This window comes from Diabrotica undecimpunctata, chromosome 2 (genome assembly GCF_040954645.1).
Source record: "Diabrotica undecimpunctata isolate CICGRU chromosome 2, icDiaUnde3, whole genome shotgun sequence".
Classification (NCBI taxonomy): Eukaryota; Metazoa; Arthropoda; class Insecta; order Coleoptera; family Chrysomelidae; genus Diabrotica; species Diabrotica undecimpunctata.
The window spans coordinates 117,897,924-117,921,775 of NC_092804.1; the positions used below are offsets into that span (position 1 = coordinate 117,897,924).

A 23,852-nucleotide genomic window follows, 5' to 3' on the forward strand; every position below is an offset into this window, starting at 1 on the left:
CAGGATCTTACCAGATGATACCAGTCATTAGGGTGATTGATCTTAATGTGTTCTTTGTTTCGTTTTTTCGTTTCTTTCTCTATAAGAGCATGATCCGTATCACATTTCATGTGAGTATGCCCACTTACCAAAAACTTGTGATTTATAACTTTGAGATTTGGTAGTTTTCTGAAAGTGAAAGTAAACATAAAAGCAACTTACTGGTTCTTATTTTGGCCTTCGCAATTATCTTAGTAAAAAGTTACCTCTACCACATCATAAAGTTTCGATAAAAGACGGTAAATACACGAAGATATCTGATTGCCACCTCTTTCAACAGTTGATTCGTCCCACATAAAACATGTAACTTCATTTGTTGCTAAATCGTGAACGGTAAGGTTAAACGTCCACATTTGACGTTTTTAAAACACAGTATTCCCTATTTAAAAGGGGGTTGGAAGGCACTGTTAAAGATCAAAAGTGTATGCTCTTTTTTAGTGTCTCAAAACGCAACCTCCTTATTCTCTTTCTCTTTTTTCTCCTGAAGAGCTTTTAATTTTATTTCAAAAATATCACATTTAGAACAAGTATCCTGTTTAGGTTTTTTAAATGCAAATACCTAATAGTCGGTAAAATATCGGCTCGCATGTTAACTGCATAACCTTAAAACAAAAACTGATGGACTAGTCTTGAAAATCTAGTTACTCCCCATTCAAATGTAACACCCCCTACTATTTTGTTATGTTGATAAACTGGTAATTAAAGATACCAAAAAAAAAGTAAAGCCAACTGCAACGTGCCCCAGTGGGTATTTCTACATACCTAGTTATTCACCGACTGAATATTATGTACACGGATGGTCGGTCAATTTAAGATACATTATTTCAAACAAATATTTAAAACTCTTCAATATTAGACAAGTCGATATACCGGTTCTGATACTAAATAAATCGTAAAATCCAAATATTCACGGGCTCCTACCAAGTAAGCTCTTGCAAATTTGAATTACTCATTTATTCACCTGACGAAATTGAAAGAGAACTATGTCAAGATTGAGATATCCTGTTTTTATTATCCTGATTTATCATTACTCATAAAAATCAGGTTACTACGATTTTATGTCTTTCCCATACTATTGTACGGATTTGAGTCGTGGACTCTCACAGACGCTACCTGCAAGAAAAATGAGGCTTTCGAAATGTGGCTTTATCGTCGAATACTAAAGATATCCTATACCGACCACGTTACTAAGCAGGATGTTGTATTGAAAATGCAAGAAGGAAAAGAGTTGTTAACCACAATAAAAACGGCCAAAATCGAATACCTCAGTCACATCATGAGGAACAACGAATGATATGGATTGCTGCAAATCATTCTCCAAGGAAAAGTAAAAGGAAAACGTGGACCAAGAAAGCGAAGGATTTCCTGGCTAAAAAATCTACGTACGTGGTTCAACACAACAACTGAAATCTTTTTAGAGCAGCAATTTGCAAAATACAGATTGGCATGATGGTCGCCAACATCCAAAACGAACAGGCACTACGAAAAAAAGAAGTAACTGCTAAAGAGAACATAAATCAATTATTTATATAGATCGTACATGGTTTGACACACACGACACTCCATCAAAAGGTTAGTTTGAGAACAGCGAACACTGTGTAACAAAATCACCTCTAATAAATCACTTACGCTCTGTCGCTCACTTATGCTCTGCACCTCGAAGCTAAATACAAAGAAAAAGGTTGTTATAGGAATTTTCTTCATGTGGTTAAATAATATCCACGCTTATCTGCGCGATGCAACACACGTCAACAAGAGAAGAGAAGATATTCTGTTTGGCGCGCTTTGCATTGCACTAGTGAGCCGACGTTTGCGAAAGCCATGCAGAAGCTTTTATGAATTTCGATTGTTATCGACTATTTTCGATATGTCTTATACTGAATAAATGTAACCACCCTCACAAATATCCCTATTGTCTTACATAACACCCGGTTTCACCCGATTCTCTAAATCAGATTCTCGAACAGATTTAAAAGAGACACATCCACCCAGGCAGACTTTCAGTACCAATAATTCGCCACCAATGCAACAATATTATTGCTCAAAGTCGAGAATAGTATTCTTTCTCATTTCCTAAACGATATTCATAGTGTTCTTTTCCTGTCTCACAGATTCAATATTCTGAAGAAGAGCAAGATGAACCTCAAGATAAATCATTTATATAGCTATCGAAAATTGCAAATGTTATTAACAGAATGGTTTTTTTAAGATTAATTAGGTACCTAGTTTATCTAACTTCTTTGTGTTTCTTTTCAAGAACTCTTCAAAAGAGCATGGAAGGACCTAGTGAACATTTTATCCAGAGAATAAAAAGGAATGAAGATGCGCTAACTCAGCCCGTCAGCAATCTTACACTTTTGGCAAAGAAATGCATAAGTACCCAATACTCTAAAAGGAGGGACAAAACGAGTGAGACATTCGATCTATAAATATTTTTAAACAAAGAAAACAAAAATAAATAATTATAATTAAGAATTTCCGGTAAAAGCTTCTTTTATTTGATATAATATCATTAAATAAAAATTTTGCAGATATGTTTCTTATGTGTAGATAACCATTACAATACAATATCAAGAAGAAGCCTAAAGACAAAAAAAGAAAATCATCACTTAGTACTTTTACGATATGTCGATACGTAAAAATACATGTCCGTGTAATGAATCAATCCTTTCTGTCTTGAAATGTTCGAGAAACCACCTTTGATCATCGTAAATGTCGATCGTTAAATGGAGTAAAATATCAACTTTTCCTCATTTAATACTGAACTAAAATAATTTCGTAACATTATCCGGGAATTTTGTTGGGGTAATAAATATTTATTACAAAGTCCTATTTGATTTCAAACATAGATCCGTTCTATATAAATTATTACAAACATGCTGGGTCAGTTTCAAATTCAGTAGAATTCTACAGTCGAAAATTGGTAATGATGTAAAATAACTTTATAATTTAGAGCTGCTCAATTGTTTCAGACAATCGATAACTACTATTATAACTTAAAATGGTTATTTGATAATAATAATTAGATATTCTTGTTTAAATAATAATTTATTCAGTATTTATTTATATACATGGATTATGCATAACTATCAAGGAAACAATTTAGTGTAATCCAGCCTGAGAGACTTGCACATCACTTAGTTACAGCATTCGGATGTTACAATTTATTGGAGCGAGGTGTATTAATCCGTGTAAAACATTAATCATTCCACTGCGCTTCAATGCTCCAGATCATCCCATTTCCTCATACAGCACTCTGACGCGCGATAGGGGCACTCTTATCAGCCAAATACTGGTCATGTAATAGTTCTGAATACAAGAACTCCAACACTATAATCCTAATCGATCAATGCAGGGTAGCGTAAGGTGCTTTTTTTCTGCTTTCTCTAATGACTTATCCTAGTCTCCTCTCCGGGTAACGCCCATTTCGGCGACTTGGTCGAGGATTTGGGCCCTTCGTACCCGGGTATTGGAGTTTTGTTTTTTTTTTTGTGGCTTTCGCCTTTTGTTAGTATTTTTAATTTTTTTGGTGGCCGAAGCCGTTTTTTAAACTTTTTGTGCTTTTTTTTAACACTTTGACTCCTATGTGTATCATATATAATACACAACAGGTACTCTCCCTGAGCCTATGTGTATAAATTTGATACACAAGAGTAGAACGCATTCAAGCGACTGTGTATATGGCCGGAACGCAGTTGTAATGTATTTATACGTGTATTATCATTCCTTTAGGCTGTGGTAACCAATTTTCAATGTTAGTTCGGCAATCCTAGCATACTAAAATCGGCAACATTGTACATAAAATTTGGAGACACAATATCGTCGAGTGGCATACCAGTTACTGTTAGACCTTTATTGTAGTCAGGTTTGTTTATGTACAATGTCTAAAAATAACAAGAGATACCTTCCTTTACACGAACTTGAGCATCTGGCTGAAAATCTTAGCGAAATAAGTGATTGTGAATTTGATGACTCAGATGTCAATCCATTATACACTGATATTTCCGATAGCAGTGAATACTCTTCAGATTATGAACCACAAGCAAAACGGCAGAAAGTGGAAACACTTAAGGTAAGTTTATAGTTACGTATAAATTTCAATTGGTATACCTAATTTTGAAATATTTTAGGATGATAATGTTACAAGTCAACCTAGAATTCAAGATGAACAGTTAAATTTGCAAATAAGCGAAAGTGAATCTGAAATTGAAGATCTAAATAATATAGATATGGTAAATCCTCATATAGGGAATTTACAGGCAAATGTTATATGGAACAATGTTGATGGAAATTTGAATACATTCGACGTTATACATGAAAATACTTCTTTTGGTACACTTGTAGAAAGTAGGGAAAATGATACACCTTTAACATTTTATAGACTACTCCTAACAGACGAGATACTCGATATTTTAGTGCAAGAAAGAAATCGATATGCCGAACAAAAAATTATTAATGCTATAAATCGTGAAAACGTTAAGACAAATTCATATCTCACTAACTGGAATGATACTAACAGAGAAGAAATATTAAAATTTTTGGGAATTTTGATATGGATGGGTTTGAATACAAAACCACGACTACGAGATTACTGGAGCACTAATTTTATCCATCATTGCTCAATATACAAGACGACAAACATGTCGAGGTGTAGATTTGAGGCTCTTCTTGCTTGCTTCCATTTTTCAGATAATGAAGCTTGTCCTGAAGGAAGCAGATTGTTCAAAGTTGAACCATTGTTGCAGGCGTTCAATAGAAGTTGTCAATCTGCTTTGGTACCAGGCAAATACGTTTGCATTGATGAATCGATGATTCCCTTTAGAGGACGTTTGTCATTTTTACAGTACATACCTGGCAAACGTAATAAATATGAAGTAAAAGTTTTCAAACTCTGCGGAAAAGGAGGCTACACATATTACGCAAAAATTTATGGCAGAAAACAAAAAAGACCAAAGGAACAATCACTAGCATCCCTAGTGGTCATGGAATTAATGCAACCTTTTCTACACTCAGGAAAATCTTTGGTTACAGACAATTTTTACACTAGTGTCAATTTGGCACACGAACTAAATGATAACAATATTCATCATCATTGGAATTGGAACACTTCGTAAAAATAGAAAATACAATCCTAAGTCAGTGTTTGAAGCAAAGCTAAATAAAGGAGATATGATGGCGCTACAGAGCAACACAAAAGTTATTGTAGGAAAATAGAAGTAACATTTTTGACTACAAAATCTTGTCCAGAAATGGTCGACGTTCGTACAAAATCAGGAATAAAAAGAAAACCGTCTACAATAGAAGAATATAATTCTGTTAAATCTTACATTGACGTCTCTGATCAAAAAGCTTCCTACAGTAATCCCATTAGACGTTCTATAAAATGGTACCGGAAAGTGGGAGTAGAGTTATTAACAAATACAGCCGTAGTGAATGCTTTAATTCTGTACAACAAAGCTTTGAACAAAAAATGGATGTAACACAATTTCGCGAAGAATTAGTGACTGCCATTTGCAAAGACAATAATGTTACAAACCCTCAACAAACACACCATAGACTGGAAGAATATGACAAAAGAGGACGATGTGTTATATGTTGTATGTGTGTGTATATGTGTTTGCTACACACTGGCAAAATCCTTTGGTCGCGCACATGCATCTAAGAATTCCAAACAGTGCAACACTAGGTGTACTGGCACTGAATGTAGAGAAAAAAAAATTATTTGTAACATTTGTTTTTTTAAAACACATAATGTATATTTAAAGTAATTTGTTTAGATGTTTGCTTATGTTTTTTCGTAATAAAGTTTCATAAATAATGTGTATCAATTTCAATACATATAGGTTATGGGTAATGACATTATGAAAAGTCGTCTAGGTAAACTGCGTGTATCAAAAATAAACACACCATACAAAGCCCTTTTTAAATAAAAAAAAATGTCATTATATGAATTAACTCATACATATTCTTCTTCTTCAGTGCCTTATCCGGTCCGGATATTGGCGATCATCAAGGCTATCATGGTTTTGTTGACTGCTCTGCGAAACAGCTCCGCTGAGGTCATCCCAAACCATTGTAGGAGATTTTTCAACCACGAGATACGACGGCGTCCCGGTCCTCTTCTGCCAAATACTTTACCCTGCATAACAAGTTGAAGAATTCGATATTTTTCTTCGTTCCGCATCACGTGGCCGAGGTACTCAAGCTTACGTTGTTTAATTAAATTAAGCACTTCTTTTTCTTTTGTCATGCGCTGTAGGACCTCAACGTTGGTGACATGGTCCACATAAGATATTTTTAGTATCCTTCTGTATATCCACATCTCGAAGGCTTCGATTCGTTTTTCAGTGGCTTGCGTCAGTGTCCAGGCTTCAACTCCATATAGTAATACTGGAAGAACGTAGCACCTCACTATCCGCATCTTGGTTCCCAAACTGAGATCACTGCAGCACAGCAAGGATCTCAACTTAATAAATGTAGACCGTGCCATTTCAATTCTGGATCTAATCTCTTGAGCGTAGTCCCATTGTACGTTGAGGGTAGTTCCAAGGTAAGTGAATCTGTCGACTCTCTGGATCTCTTCGCTACCTGCCATTAGTGCCCCGGGATCTAAATTTGTACGGCTGACAACCATGAATTTAGTTTTCTTAATATTAAGGTTCAGTCCGTATGATACGCTCACAGTTCGCACTCGGTCTAGTAAGGCCTGCAGATCGTTTAGGCTGGTTGCTAGTAACACAGTGTCATCGGCGTAGCGGATATTATTGATGTATTCACCGTTCACTCGGATTCCCATGTCTAGGTTTGTGAGGGCTTAATTAAAAATCTCCTCAGAGTATATATTGAAAAGAGTCGGCGATAGCACACATCCTTGCCTTACTCCTCGCATGATCTTCACTTGGTCGGTCAGTTGGTCTTCGACCTTGACTTGAGCACGCTGGTTCCAGTATAAATTCATGATGATCCGAATGTCCTTCTCATCCAATCCTACTCTTTGTAGTGCGGTGACCATCTTCTGGTGCTGACAACGGTCAAATGCCTTGGCGTAGTCAATAAAACAAATATAGACATCACAACTGACATCGCGGCATCTCTGAAGTAGGACTTGTAAGGTGAAAAGTGCTTCACGTGTACCCATAGAATTGCGGAATCCGAATTGCATTTCACCGACATTTTCTTCGCATTTCTTGTAAATTCTGGCATGTATGATTTTAAGAAAAATTTTAAGTGCATGACTCATAAGACTGATAGTTCGGAAATCTTCGCATGTTTTCGCAGATCGTTTTTTTGGTAGCGTTACAAATGTTGAGAATAGCCATTCATCTGGGATATTACCTGAATCGTATATGGCGTTGAACAGTTCAGTTAACTCCTTTGTGCTCACTTCACTCATCACCTTAATAAGTTCAACGGGTATTTCGTCCGGACCTATAGCCATGTCCATACATATACAGCATTTTATTAAAGAACATGAAAAAAAAAGTGGTCAGGCTGTGACAAATTTTGCGGATAAATAGGCCCAGGAGTTAAAGTGTTCAAGGACTTCCAGAAATAAAAATCATACTATACTTTGTTTCAAGCTAAGAAAATGCGCTTATGGAGATCAGTGTTACTATTAGATTGTCGATATATGATTCATTCTAATCAGAGCCGTATTCAGTACTGTGTAGTTGTAGTTAATTAATTTCACTAATAAAAGGATATGTATAGTTTAATACAAAATAATGCATTATAAATACTTGTTTCTTTAATCGATAGATATAGGTATGTAATTATTATAGGACTAAAAAAAATAGTTAAATTTTACTATTGTTTAACATTACATAATTATAAACGCTTTAGATAACTAAAAAAAAGACAAGTGCAGCTTTAATTTTATTTTCATGTAAGTAATAACAACAATTACATACATAAAATTTTTTCCTTGTATACAAGGTGAATCACCACTAACGGAACGGAAGATTACAGCGAAAGAGTAAAAAAATTTAAAAAATTTTAAATTATTAGTTTGTAAGTTGATAAAAGCTACATTTTAAAATTATTTTGAAATATACAGGGTGTTCCAATAAATTTCGGCGTATCTAAGTTATATTTTATCTTCTTATTCTTCTTCCTCTTTATAAGCAATCATGCTTGTTCATTGGCAGATTGATACCTCTATGGAAGGTTGTCACTCCATCTTTTTGCAAGGTCGGCCAATTCTTCTTCTACCGATTTATGATTTATCTCTTGCTATTTTGACCACACGTGTCTCCTCCTTTCTGCTTATGTGGTTATTTCATTCTTTTTTCTATTTAGTGTCCATTCATTTATACACTATGCGTTCCATATACATATATATATATATATATATATATATATATATATATATATATATATATATATATATATATATATGTTATATTATGAAATTTTTCTCACTATTACCTAATTTTCACTTTTGCCGGACTATTATTTACAAACTTTACGGATTTGGCACTTTGTGTCCGCCGATTTGCACACTATCACATAATTTACTCACTGCATATTAACATCATCCTCATCTTCTCTATCATCGCTATCACTTTCATTACTGTTACTGTCATCCGTCACATTTATTATCACAGAATCAATATCGTCCATCAACCCGTCAATAACCCAAAATTTTTGCTCTTCCTTAATAGAAAGTTTACAATAGTTTTTCAAGTTTTCCACTGTTACTATACCAAATGCATTTCTTATTAATTGTTTCATAGCGGTGGTTTTAAACTCTGTGTTGTGTGAGGCATAATATCTTTTAATGTATTTTTCTTTGTATGTTTTTACAACTTCTATGAGTTCTGATTTTAAATAATCTTTTTCAAAAAAGAAATATTTATCTAGCAACGATATCTTAATTTGATATTTATTGAAGACTTGTGTCGGAATCACTTCTTCTCTCCCCGAATGGTACGAAGCGTTGTCCATCACCACAATAGTTTTCTCTAGAAGATTAGGAAGCAGCTTTTTCTTAAACCATTGTTCAGATATAGGACCATCCATCTCATCATGATTGTCCGCTGAGTTTTTTTAGCTAAAAACCAAAAAGCCGCCCCTTTTACAAAGCCTAATTCCCTATCCGCATGAACTATAATAAATCGGGGGCCTCGTTGTGTCGGCTGTTTTAAGCTTGTTTACAACCGCTTAACCAACACATCCCCGGTTGAAGTCACTGAGAGATCCTTACATTCTTTGGGAACACAATGTCCAACATTCACTCAAGTTTCGTCCAAATAAACGACGGTGTATCCTTGAGGACGAAATTTTTTTATTTCACGCAAATACTGATGCCTCCATTTTAGAATATCGGGCCGTTTAATCATGCCTAACTGTACTCCTCGTTTGAAAAGACAAAGTTCATTTCATGGAGTATTCTCCACATTGTTGTGTGTGACATGTTTGCTAAATCTTATATCTTTTCTCAGCGGTAAATTAAAAAAAAAACTATGCACGATAGCACGTAGCTGCGTACGAACTACTGCGTCGTAAGTGAACTTTCTGCTGTTTACTCTACTTTTGGTACGTTTTCTATGGGCCTTGGTTCTCCTTAAGCAGCTTCTTTGCGTATTTTAGAAATAGTACTAAAACCTACTATCACCATAGCACTTACTTTATCGGTTAAACTTCTAACACTTTCACTTCTTAAATTGAGATGATAATTAAATACATTTAAAACAATTTGTTTTGCACAGATGTCCAAGATATTCCCTTGACTTAATTTTTGAATTTCCATTTTCAATTAAAATTTAACTGTAACGTCGGAATAATTACTAAAGAACTACAAAGCCTTATTATCATTATGTAGTCAGAGAACGACATAAAACCGCTGACATACGCACACCGTATTATTTTAAGTTGCAATTAGCAATTAGATATATGCATAGCGATCCGGTTTAATTGCTAATCTTTATTAGCCGTAAAAATACATGATTTAGCTTAGAAATATTTTCTACTGATTTTCATGATTCATGGCATATGGTTTTCTCACCGAAAAATAAATAAACTGTCGTTACTATAATTAAAATAATATAAAATAAAATTATCTTTTGTAAATACTATTTATTTAATTAAAATCATTTTCCTTACTTTTCATCTCTTGTTTCGAATGAGAATTTTTGATCAATTACGTTAAAAAACATTAATTTTAATTCATGTCCGTGGAAACGAAAATACAAATAATACAACCCTGAATCGTGCTTGTGTTCGTCGTGGCATCGCTGCACTTCTATCGTTCGTAAGAAATACATGGCCCTATCTCCGCAATGTTATTTTCTTTACTGTGAATATCTACTTTAGTACAGCTACAAACTTGTCTGCTGTTTGACATAATTTGCCAGTATCTGTTGTTTTTGAAGTTTGTGCTATTGATACTTTTATCGATTGAACGCATCATATCTAATTATTTCTCACAATATCTGGCTTGGAAGGTTTTCCAATTCAGCAAACTCACTACTGGCTTTTTCGACCATCGTATCGATCAGTATTGCTTGCTGAAGTCTTCTGAACAGGAAACGTTCAGCGACATGTCTGGGTTCAGTTATAGCTTCCGTTAGGTCGTTATTGTTAGGTTCAGCTTGTATTCTCTTTTTATTCGTATTACGACATGTCCTTATTCAAGAGTTGCGTATATTACTATATGCAGTATGATGCTATTTATCAATATTGTTTTTGATTTTAATCCTGGTTTACTTTTTCTACCTATGAGTCCTCTTATTAACACTTTAGTCATGTTTACTTTTTGTAATGTTGTGTTTACATGTTTTCCAAAATGTTAAACCGTGATCCATTATGACTCTCAGGTATTTATTATCTTTTTTTCATTCGATGGAATTGTTTTTAACCATTAGTTGTTCCTCTGGGTTTTTCCTTCTCTTTTTAAAGATTATCGCTTGCGTTTTTTTCAGAGTTTTTGGCGATTTTTCATTGTACACTGCATTCTTCTATGTTATTTAACGTTGTTTGTAAATTATTTACCGCAATGTTAATGTTTCTGTGTTTTTGTGTTTCTTTATTGTTTCTTCAGATAGGTATACTATATATAGGTATAGCTATATATAGGAGATTTTTTGTTTTTTTTTTTGTTTTTTTTTATAAATTTAGAACCTAAACATATTATTTATAAATTAACTCTAGTCTACGTTGTTCGAAAGTAGCAAAATGGGTTATAACGTCATCGTAAAATTTATTAGAGTTTTGGAGAGATTTAAAAAGTTTTTTTCTATTGACATTTGAGACAAGCATGACATTTTCTCTTGTTTCATGGTGTTTGCCAATACGTTTTGATTCTTTTGACACAAGAGAAATCCCGTTCATTTGAGGCGGAAGTTGGTGGTATTGAGAGAGATAATGACAATAATATGTTAATTTCTGTAACAGTTTGTTGTAATGAAATGCAGTATATAAAATTATACATATCTTATAACTTATCCCACCTTCCGAAAATATTTGGATCAGCATATAAAACTTTTAATTAATTTTCTAATGTTATTGTAATAAAGAATGATGGATAATTTTTAATTAACCTTTCTAATAAATATTTTGGAAATTCTTTGGCGTAACTTTAAATTTTTAATCGTAAAGGAGGTCAAAAATTTGCAAATCTTCTAAATTCGAAAATCTAGCATCGAAAATCTAATATCTATCTATTTGCATAACTAGTATCCAAAATTTCAAAATATACTCGTTTCTCGAGATCTGTGTCTGTGTCATGCCTTTGTCTTTTTTTTTGGGGGGTTAGGAGATATCAAGCGATCCCAAAAAGGTCACTGCGTATATACTGGAAATTACTATTATTACGAAAATCTCTGAGATGTTTCTCCAGTTTTGTTATTTTATTTTTGGAATGAATATTGTCAGTTGACTGATTTTGAACAACATTGAATATCAAATCGGTTTAGGCAAACACTTTCTTAAAAATATTTAAAGGTATGTTAAAAGAGTAATCATTTAATAAAGTTTTCAAACCGATTGCTTTGCAGATCAAGATATCATTACTTTCATAATCGTCGAATTCAATAATAAAATCAAAAACTTTCAAAAGCTGTTCACGAAAATCTGCTACAGTGAAAACTAACCGAGATTTAAAATTCCATCGCGTCTGACAAACTGTTGGCATTTTTTTCGAAACAGACTGTTTTAAAACATTTTACGGCTATGCATTTCCTGACTAAAAGTAAGATTGCTGACTGGCCGGGTCAACGCATCTCCTTTCTTGCTTATTCTCTGGATAAACTGTGTACTAGTTCCTTTTATTCTCTACTATTTCTTGCTCTATTTTTAATTTGACCCCATCTTGTAAACATTTATTTCTGAAAAGATGGGACAACATTGCTTTACTATTTAATGATAAGAATTTAAAAAATCTTTCTTAATAAATAAATTGGACGAAGAGGTACTTTTAAGTGGTCAGCTAGATCGCTAGACTTTTTCACTCTATGATTTTTCTATGAGATTTTCTCGAGAACATAGAATATGCAACTAGCATTGCAGACCTACAAGGAAAGAATTATTACAAAAATACGAAATATTGCACCTCAAACTTGAAGTAAAATTCTGAACGAGTTTTATAGAAGACTGTATTATTGCCACTATCAAGGTGGAGAACATTTTGGGTATTTATTTTAATGTCACAGCTAGTGTGACACTATTATATATATATATATATATATATATATATATATATATATATATATATATATATATATATATATATAGTCTAGTCCTACATAGCTGTGACCAAAATGTCACAGCTATGTAGGACTATCTGAACGAGAAACAAATAAGTTCTGTATACAGCGAGGAGTACGTCAAGGAGACACCGTCTCTCTAAAGGTATGCACGACGCTTTTAGAACATACTTGTAAGAAGGCACATCTGAACGAGTATGGTATCAACATAAATGGAAAGAAGCTCAGTTATTTGAGATTTGCAGATGACACCGCCCTTATAGCCAATCGTATGGATTATGCAATAGTAATGTTTAAAAAATTATAGCACGCTTCCTTGGAGGTTAAACTAAATATTCATACAAACAAGACGCAAATAATGACTAATCAGGAACTAAATCGAAATATTGCTGTTGATGGAAGGGATATTGTTCAGACTACATCATATAAGTTCTTAAGCATTCGGTTGGGCAGAGATAACCAGACATGTGAGCTACTATGTCGCGTAGGATTAGCCTGAGCATGCCTCAAAAGGAAAATCTTTGACCAATGTGTGTTACGTGTACTCACTTATAAAGCGGAAATATTAACACTCACAAAAAAGGTAGCAAATAAGATTCGCGTGACTCAGACGGCTATGGAGCGCAAGATGTTGGGTGTATCTCTGAGGGACCGAATCCCAAACAAAGAAATACATCGTAGAACAAAAACAACAGACGCCATCGAAAAAATCACGTCGCTAAAATGGAATTGGGTAGGACATGTCGCTATATTATCAGACAACCGATGGACAAAACGTATTGTCGAGTGGAGACCAAGAGAAGAAGCACTAGGAAGCAGAGGACGCCCACCAAACAGATGGATTGATGACCTGAAGCATGTTAGCAATAACTTAATGCAAGCCACATAAGATAGAAAAAGATGGAAAGAGCTGAGGGACACCTATGTTCAGCAGTGGAAGCATACAGGTTGATAATAATGATGATTTGTATTACTTTATCATTATTTTTAGGAGGTCATTAGGATAATGGAGGTACTGTATTTGTGAACCCTTTTTAGACTGGACTAAAGAAGAAATATCGCGCAGGCGGCTGATAGACAACGGCACAATTTCAAGAAGAACTTATACTTAAATTATTAACTTTAATAATTAATTAATTTTTGTTTAAAAATAAACATATTCTTATAGCAGTTATTTATATACACTAGGGTGCAAAATTAACCGGACACTCAGATTTTTCCTAAAAACTGGCGTTTAAAACAGTTAAAGATGTTCCCAATTAAGTATTTAAAAATAAACAAAATTTAAAAGACAAATTTATTACAACTCAAGAATGTTACACAGAAAAAACAATAAACAAAAAAAAAATTTTTAAATCTGCAAAGAAACAAAAATTATTTTTTATTTTAATATAAACAATTTTTATGGAAAACGTTATTTAGTAGAGTGTATTACCTCCACGAGCCCTAATTACGGCTCTCATTTGATCAGGTATACCTCGGATTGCTCCCATTCGTCACGAACTGCTTGTTTCAAATCATTTGTGGTTTCAAACTCACCATGGTTATATCAAATACGTCATTCAAGAATATCCCATTCATGCTATATTGGATTTAGGTATGCACTCCTTGGGGGTCATGGCAATAAACGAATCCCAACTTCATCCAAGTAATCCTGTGTTAAACTTGCGATATGCGGACGACCATTATCTTGCATTAGACGAAAGTTTTCTTCAATAAATAAGGCAAATAGCACTACCTAATCTTCCAAACATTGCTAAATATACCTTTGAGCGTTCCAATTGTCCCCTTGAATTGTAACAAGTTCTGTATGAGCCTCTAGGGAAATGCCTGCCCACACTATTATACTACCTCCACCAAATTGAACTCTAGGAGTAAAACAATATTGCTGATAACGTTAACCAGCTCTTCTCCATATCCTAGGCCGCCCATCTGATAAGTATCTGTTAAATCTTGATTCATCCGTGAAAATCACAGCACTCAAATCGTCAACACCCCAATTACGATGTTCGCGAGCGAAGTGTAAACGTTGCCTCCGATGATCTGCTGTTAATAAAGGTCCCGTTACAGGTATTCTGGATCTTAATCCATATACATTTAAGCGTCTTTGAATGGTATAAACGGAAACTGTGTTTCTATGGAGATCATTTAATCGTTGAACAAGTGCTGGTGCTGATAATGTACGATCGCGTAACGCTTGTAACATAAGAAAGCGATCTTTAACTTGACTTGTGGGTCTTCGTCTACCTTGACCTGGCCTCCTGGTGTATTGTCCAAACACTGTACTTCGAGAAACTCCGATGTATTTTATAGATAGAAAGCATTTGCGATCATAATTTTCTTAATGCAAGTTTTAAACACAATAGACACATAGACAATACAAAAACCTACAGCCGAACTTATAATCAGGTACATTACCACAAGAAAAAGTATGTGTAAAAGTGTTTAGTTGTTCGCACAACACATCTAAACAGGTTCAAACAAGAAGAAAACTTCTTGTTCGCTAATATCGCTAATATGACATAAAATTCAATTCAAACAAATTAAACAAGTTTGAATCTAAACACCAACATAAAACAAAAAATCTGGGTTTCCAATTAATTTTGTACCCCTGTCTATTTTGAAAAAAGTTACATGAAGATTAATAAATAATACCTAAATATTAACGTATCTTTATCGTTTTTGTTACATTTTTTCTTACAAAACTCTTATATTAATAGATATCAAGCACATGTTCGTCTTCATCTTCCCCCTGGTCTACGAGAAGACGAAATTACAAGATATCCCTTAATAGTTCAAGTTTATGGAGGACCTGGAAGCCAATTGGTTACTGAAAGATGGAGAATCGATTGGAACACATATCTATCAGGCAACAAAGATTTTATTATCGCACAAATTGATGGTAGAGGATCAGGAGGACAAGGTCATCAAATTCTACATAAAGTTTATTATAAGTTGGGTTCGGTTGAAGTTGCAGATCAGCTAGAAGTTACAGAGTAAGTATTTTTATAAAATATTTTAACACAAATGCTTCATTCATTGATATTAAAAATATCGGACTTATACAAAAATACAGTTATATTTGAACAAGAAATTTAGTAGATAAGACTAACGACTTTAAAATAAAAATAAGAATATTAATTAAAATTGTACGCTCAATCTGTCAAACATATTTCCTATAAGTCTATATATTTCCTCGAATATTGTTATTAAAATCAAAATACGATGTTTTGATTTTCGTCTTTTCGGTATTTGTTTGCACATGTTAGGGTTTGTTCAATTTCTTTAAAGTTTTGAAGGTAAATGTATATTGACCGGTCGTCTCAGTTTCCGAACTTCTTAGATTGCATCTCGAGTATATATCAATGTACGTACTAAACAAAATCAGTGCCAAAAGCATGGTATCTGTAAGATATATAACAGAGATGGGCCTTAAGCCTACGAGTTCATGCAGAAACTTGCAAATAGATCTTGTCTTCAGATAATATCCTAGGCCGTCGATAAATCTGTGAAGACGAAAGTTTTTTTCCTTTCTTTAAAACCCAGTTTTAATTATGTCGTGAGTGCTAGGACCTGGTTGGTATAGTTAAGGTTAGGATGGAACGTGGCTGCCTTGTTTTATGGTTTTAATGGGAATTATTTCGAATTTTTTGAATTATTTAGTAGATATGACCTCATCAATATTTTTTTTTAAATCGAAAGGGCATATTTTTTTCTAAAAAATTTAAAGCTTAAATTTTTCTGAGTATGACCGTACTAAACTCATCACATTCAAACTTCAGTATACAGAGTGTATTATTTCTTGAAATTTACTTCAAAATTTAATTTACAAAGAAAATTATTAAAGAAGTAATTTCATATTAAAGATAAACAAATAACATAATAGCAACAAATGTTCTAATTCAGCTCCTTGGTTTAGTTGACAGTATTCAACATCTCTAGTGTCATTCTCTGTTAGACGTCTACCAAATTGGTAGGTCGGTTTACATATACGTTACTTTTCAAATACCCCCAAATAGAAACGTCCATCGGATTCAAATCTGGTGACCTAACAGGCCATTCAATGTGGCCGCGTTGTCCAATCTAGCGATTGGGAAAAGTTGCATTTAGAAAATTTCTAACCACTACAGCATAATGTGGACTTGCTCCATCCTGATGAAACCAAATGGTCGGATCTATTTTACCAGGATTATTGATATCTGGAAATGTTGCGGTTAAAAATGGAACTACGTAGGTTGTGGTTACAACATCTCTAAATACCTCTCACCCGTCACAATACCATCAAAGAATACGGTCCTACAATGGTATTCCTAACAATCCCAGTTCATACATTTACTTGTTTGGGGATACTGGGTATAAACTTCTATTGCCCAATTGGGTTTTCTGTTGCCCAATAACAACAATTTTGCCAATTAACAGTACCATTTAAACAAAAAATGGCCTCGTCGGAAAACAAGATATTATATTTAAATCCACTATTTCGATTACACATTTCGTATATATTTTCGCAAATTTCAACGCGTCTATCAAAGTCGCAAAGTCTTCATTGAGTTCGTGTATAATTTTAATTTTATATGGATGTAATTAGGTCTTTTTAGTATTTTATGAACAGCACCACGACAGATGTTAGTTAGATTGTTAGTTTGATAAAGTTGTAATTGAAAAAATGAAGATTTTCTTCAATTTCAAGTAATACATTTAATTGATTGTCGTCGGAAACAGTGGATCTGCCACTTTTGAGCTTATATCTAACATTGCCAATATCATTAAAGGCTATAGCGGGATAAGATGGTCAAAAGTGCCCTCGCACCGATCAGCACCGCGACTTGTGCTTTTAATAAAGCATATAAAAACATGACTTCATACAAATTTTTAGCTTCCCAGTGGCCCATAGAACCTCTTAAATCTAAAAAAGAAGCTTTTTTCAAATTTATTTGTTTCTGGACGCAATTCTGCATTAAAAAATCTAAAAAAATTTATGAAGATGTATCTTTTAAATACAATATAGCCTGATTTTTTTCAAATTTTTAAATTAAAAATTAAGCTCAGGAAAAATTATTGAAACTTTCAATAATTTTTTAGGTAATGTTAAAAATTTTTGGCTAACTTTTAAATAGTATTTTTTTATGTATTTTTTCATTCTTTTAAATGTCCAAGGTAGATGTTTCAATTTCTGAGCGGAAAGCATCGAAAAATAAAAAAAAACCGGTTTTTTATTCATTTATTTGCACATAACCTCAAAGCTCAGTTGGTAATTCAACATTTTTTCTTCCACATTATCAAAATTCATTGTAAAAGTCCCCATTTAATTCTTTCATAAAGATAAAATTCGAAAATACCACGTTTTTTATCCTTTTCGCACTTTTTTTACCTTACCTCAAAATCAGATACTTAGATGTATGCTTTTCCATCTATTTTCTTGCTATGAATCATCATTGTAAAAATAATTATTTTTAACTTACAAATTCTCAAATTGCGAAAAAAATGGTGATTTTCTAATATTTTCCCAATTTATTGGCTCATAACCTTAAAATCTAGTAGCTAAATGATCGAATTTACGGGTATTTTTGATCTCTAAGTTAAAAATGATTATTTTAACAATGATGATTAGCCCGTAAGAAAATAGATGGAAAAGCATACATCTAACTATCTGATTTTGAGGTAAGGTAAAAAAAAAGTGCGAAAAGGATAAAAAACGTGGTATTTTCGATTTTTATCTTAATAAAAGAGTTAAATGGGGACTTTTACTATGGATTTTGACAATGTCGAAGAAAAAATGTTGAAATATATTGAATTACCAAATGAGTTTTGAGGTTATGTGCAAATAAATCAGTAAAAAAACGGTTTTTTTGATTTTTCGATGCTTTCCGCTTAAAAATTAAAAATTATTCCTTGGCCATTTAAAAGAACGAAAAAAAAAATACATAAAAAATTACTATTTAAAAGTTAGCCAAAAATAATTAACATAACCTAAAAAATTATTGAAAATTTCTATGATTTTTCCCGAGCTCAGTTTTCAATATAAAAATTTGACAAAAATCAGGCTATTTTGTATTCCAAAGGTACATCTTTATGACTTTTTTTAGATTTTTTAAAGCAAAATTGCGTCCAGAAAAAAATAAATTCGAAAAAAGGTTCTTTTTTAGATTTAAGAAGTTCTATCGGCTCTGGGAAGCTAAAAATCTGTATAATATCATGTCATGTCATGTTTTTATATGCTTTATTGAAAACACAAGTCGCGGTGCTGATCGGTGCCAGGGGCCACTTTTGACCATCTTATCTTGCTCTAGCCTTTATGCAATATTTTACTTACCGTCGTCTTACTTATTGGTACTCAGGATATTTTTCATGAAAGATATCGCATACTTCCGCCTTACTTATTTTACGATCGCCGTAACCTAAGATTATCAAAACTTCTATTCGCTGTTTTTCTGACAGCACCGTCGTAATTTTAAATAATTTCTATTGAGGTAATATTCTTAAAAAGATACTGACATATTTAATAATTTTCTAAATAAAATAAATTTTGAATTAAATTTGTATACACTGTGTATACTGAAGTTTAAATGTGATGAGTTTGGTAAGGTTGTACTAAGAAAAACATGGGCTTTTAATTTTTTAGATAAAAATATGCCCTTTCTTTAAAAAAAAATATTGATGACGTCACATCTAAGATAATGGAGGGTAAAGGCTTTTTCAAAAAGGTTAAAAACAAAAATAAAAATCTTTAACTCTGAAAATAATTAAGTCATGAGATAATAGACCATTTCCACACTTTATGAACACACTGTATAAAATACTTAATGAGTTTATTGTCCGCCAGCTTTTGGGTGATTTGCTGGTTTTCCTTCTTCTTCTTCATGTGCCTTGTCCGTTCCGAACGTTGGCCTTTTCTACTCTTATACGTATTTCCTTCGCTTGATCCCAATTTGAGTTAACTGTTGTTCCCAAGTAGATGTACGAATCCACGTGTTCAATTCTTTCATTGTCTAATATCAGTTGCTGTGGTGGTTGTTGGGTTTTGCTTACTAACATTCCTTTGGTTTTTGTGATATTTAGTCTGAGTCCGTATTGTGCACTTTTTTTTGTATCTTACTCATTAGGAAACTCAGTTCCTCCATGCTACTTGCTAGAATCACAGTGTCATCAGCATACCTTATGTTATTAATTATTTCTCCATTTATCTTTATGCCTTCTGTGCTTTCCTCCAGCGCTGTCTTAAATACTTCTTCTGAGTATATATTAAAGAGAATAGGAGACAAGATACAGCCCTGTCGTACCCCTTTCTTGATCTCAATTTTATTGGTCAATGTAGATCCTACTTTCACTTTAGCTGTTTGACCCCAATAGAGACTCGCTATTGTTCGAATGTCTCTGTAGTCGACTCCGATCTTATGGAGAACTTCAATTATCTTTTCGTGCTTTACGTTATCGAATGCTTTTGCGTAGTCTATAAAGCATATGCACACGTCTTTGTTCATATCTCTGCAGCGCTGGATGAGTACCTGTAGACTAAAAAGTGCTTCTCTTGCCCCAAGACAATTCCGAAACCCAAACTGCGAATCTCCAATGTTATCCTCGCATTTTTTGCTTATTCTGTTGTAAATAACCTTGGTGTATGCCTTCGAAATGTGGTTAATTAGGCTTATCATCCGATGTTGATCACAAGACTTTGCTTTTGGTTTTTTCGGTATGGCAACAAAAGTTGACTCTAGCCAGTCTTCAGGAAACTCCCCGCTGTTATAAATATTGTTAAAGTGTCTGACGAGTGAGTCTAGAAATTGACTGTTTGTTTCGCACAGCATTTTCAATACTTCCCCGTATACATTATCGTTGCCTGGTCTTTTGTTATTTTTAAGACCCTTTATAGCATTCTCCACTTCTGATTTTAGAATGAATTTAGAATAGAAGGGCCAGTATCATCATTGCTCAGTGTATACCCACTAGGACGGTCATCATTATTGCTGGTTTTCCATATTTGAATATTGCTATAATTATTGTTCCTCTCATTTTATAAAGGATTCTACCTTTGTATCCAGGTTTAATTTCAAACTTGTTTATCTATTTTATAAGCCATAATTTCTCTCTGAAAATAAAACAGTTCTTTTGCAATAGAACTTAAGACCCAAATTACGTATTTTACAATGACAATTTAAGTTTAAAATATGTTTGTTTTGACATTTCGATTTTCACTTTCGGAAATTGTTCGAACGATTTCGAAGTTAATATTTTAAAATGTGTTCAACACCTGACATGTATCTACTATAATAAACTTAACCAGCGGCGTTTAACCTTAAAACAATTATTGTTCTTATGGACGATTCTGTGTATTCTATCGATTGTGTAATACTACTTATCGGATTGACACTTTTTAAATATGAAGAAAGATACTTTGGTCTACAAATTTAGCAATGAAAAAATTAATTTAAATAAAAAGACTGTGTACAATTGTACAATACTAATCAATGTAAATTTTTGTAGGTACTTAAGAGATACTCAACATTTTATTGACAAGAGACGTGTAGCAGTGTGGGGTTGGAGCTATGGTGGATTCGTAGCTGCGTTGGCATTAGCAAGTCCTAAAAACGTTTTTCACTGTGCTATAGCAGTTTCACCAGTAACAAATTGGAAATTGTATGGTAAGGTGAATTGTTATTCATATTTTTATTTTATCCTAATGATGAAAACTCTATCCTTCTTCTCCTTACTCTTTGAGCCCTTGTTAGGGCGTGGTAATACTCTTAATATTAGTAGCTTGCTGTTTCCACTGGCTACAATCTCGTACCATATAAACGGTTGTATGTAGGGATTTTCCTACCAAAGTCTTTATTTCGTGTGCCTATCGTATCGTATATATTCTTGGTCTTCTACCTTTTCGTCTATTACCAATAGTTCCATGGTCCCTGTTATTCGAGCTATTTGGCCGAAGTAATTTAGGTATTCCACGGTCCTCTTTTTATTAGCATGTGTTTTATATAAAGCTCTTCCAGAATTGACAGGCTGGTTTTATGTTCTTTCCAGGACACGCGTAGAATTTTTATAAAAACACACATTTCGAAGGCTTAGATCTTGCTCCTCTTGATTTTTTAAGACTCGATGTTTTATCTGCGTATGTAATAATGAGAAAAATAAAAGCATTGATTAACCCGAGCTTGGTATTTCTTGTTATTATTCGGTATTTCCATAGTTTAATTAATTTAGCTGTTGCATTTGAAGCCATTGCCAGTCTGTGCTTGTTTTCTGAAGAGCAATCACCATTGTTAGTTATCAGAGAGCTCAAGTATACAAATATGTCTACTACTTTGAAATTTGCCACTTGGTACAGCGGTAGTATTATTTGCTCTGTCTACGATCATTAATTTTGTTTTTCTTGTATTGATCTAAATTCACCATTCTCCGCTTATCCAATATAACCGTTCGATGATGGTAATCATTTTGACTTCCTTCGCTGCTAGAATAAAGGTGTCATCTCTGTATCGCAGGTTACTGATTTTTCTTCCGGCTATCGTGATTCCTACATCCGTCTATTATTTTTCTCATTACATATTCAGAATATATTATGTCATATAATATTGGTGAAAATATGCAGCCTTGTCTAGTTATTTTCTTTGTTTTGAACACATCTGAATATATTCCGTATATTTTAACTTTGGCTGAGATTTTATCATACAGATTCCTTATCGGATGAACTAGATGGTTGGGTACTCCCATATTTTCCATTACACTTTAGAGGGTATCCCATTTTACTAAATCGAAAGCCTTTGTGTAATCTACGAAACAGAACAGAATTGGTATGTTGTTTTTTTTTCGCTTTTTTTATTATCTGTCTCGTGTTCAGTATTTTTCGGCTATCTCTGAAAGTAAATAGAATAATAAATCTGGAAGTATTATACAATAAATGATATGTCTGCATTGTTAGTATAACTTTTTTTTCAACTTAAAACAAAATATTTTTTTAATAAAAAATTTATTTTAATATTTTATTTATTAATTCTTAAATTTATTTGTTAATACATTCATTTACAACCAGGTATATTATTATATCTTAAGCATATTTTTATTTCACAGATTCTGCGTATACAGAACGATTCATGGGTCTTCCAAATGTAACAGACAATTACAAGGGATATGAAGAAGCAGACGTCAGCAAAAAGGCTCATTTATTAAAAGATAAAATGTTTTACCTAATTCATGGATCTGCAGACGATAACGTACACTTGCAACAGTCAATGGCTTTGGTAAAAGCCTTGTCAGAAGCTGGAACACTTTTCCGGCAACAGGTATAACCTTATATTTAATATATAATAATATAATAACGGATTTATTACGGCTGTCGCCGCTTCTCCGCCCCCAATTTCCATCTTTTTCTGTCATATGCAGTTGCCTCCTCTAAGTCTCTTGCCGCCATTGCTTCATCAATATCGTTGCGCCAACTTCTCCGTGGTCGTCCTCTCTTTCTTCTTTCAGGAGGGATTCATTCCAGTACTCTCCTAGGCCATCTGTACTCTGGCATTCTTTTAACATGTCCGAACCAGATTAATTGTTTTCTTTCTATGTCATCATTAATATTTCTCTCCATTTTCATTTCGTTTCTTATTTGTTCGTTTCTAACTCTCTCCAGTTTCGAGCTACTGCAGCTTCGTCTCAGATAATCCATTTCTGTCGTCATAAGTTTGTTTTTATTAGCTTTGGTGACGTCCCATACTTCCGAACCGTAAAGTGTAATACTTTGAACTATACTACCGTAAATGTGTTTTTTGGTTTCTCGTCGAATTGTTTTTTGCCAGAGAAGAGAGTTTAAGGCACGGGTCGCTGCTCTGCCCTTGTTTATTCTTTCCCTGATTTCATCTGCGCTATTTCCCTTCTTGTTGAAAATGACCCCCAAATATTTGCAGGATTGCACGCCTTTGATTTTGTCGTCTTCCAAGACTAGGTCACATATTTCATCTGTTCCCACTGAGAGATATTCACATTTTGTCATATTCATGTTTAGACCTGCCACCTCATATTCTTCTTGCAGTTTTCTTACCATATAGCTAAGATCGTAGCTGTCTTCGGCAATTACTACCTGGTCATCCGCAAAGAAAAGTGTATATAGCTTGTTTTCTT

At 33.5% G+C, this 23,852-nt stretch overlaps 1 protein-coding gene across 2 annotated transcripts in view; it reads left to right on the forward strand.

Annotated features, from left to right (window-relative positions):
• The window catches only part of Dpp10 (Dipeptidyl peptidase 10), a 429,429-nt gene that overhangs the window by 398,858 nt on the left and 6,719 nt on the right, over nt 1–23,852 (forward strand). For both annotated transcript variants that reach the window (XM_072523345.1, XM_072523344.1), the window contains exons 10-12: nt 15,464–15,739; nt 21,225–21,382; nt 22,812–23,023. In XM_072523345.1, coding sequence (XP_072379446.1) covers nt 15,464–15,739; nt 21,225–21,382; nt 22,812–23,023 — 646 coding nt within the window. The remainder of the gene's footprint in view (nt 1–15,463; nt 15,740–21,224; nt 21,383–22,811; nt 23,024–23,852) is intronic.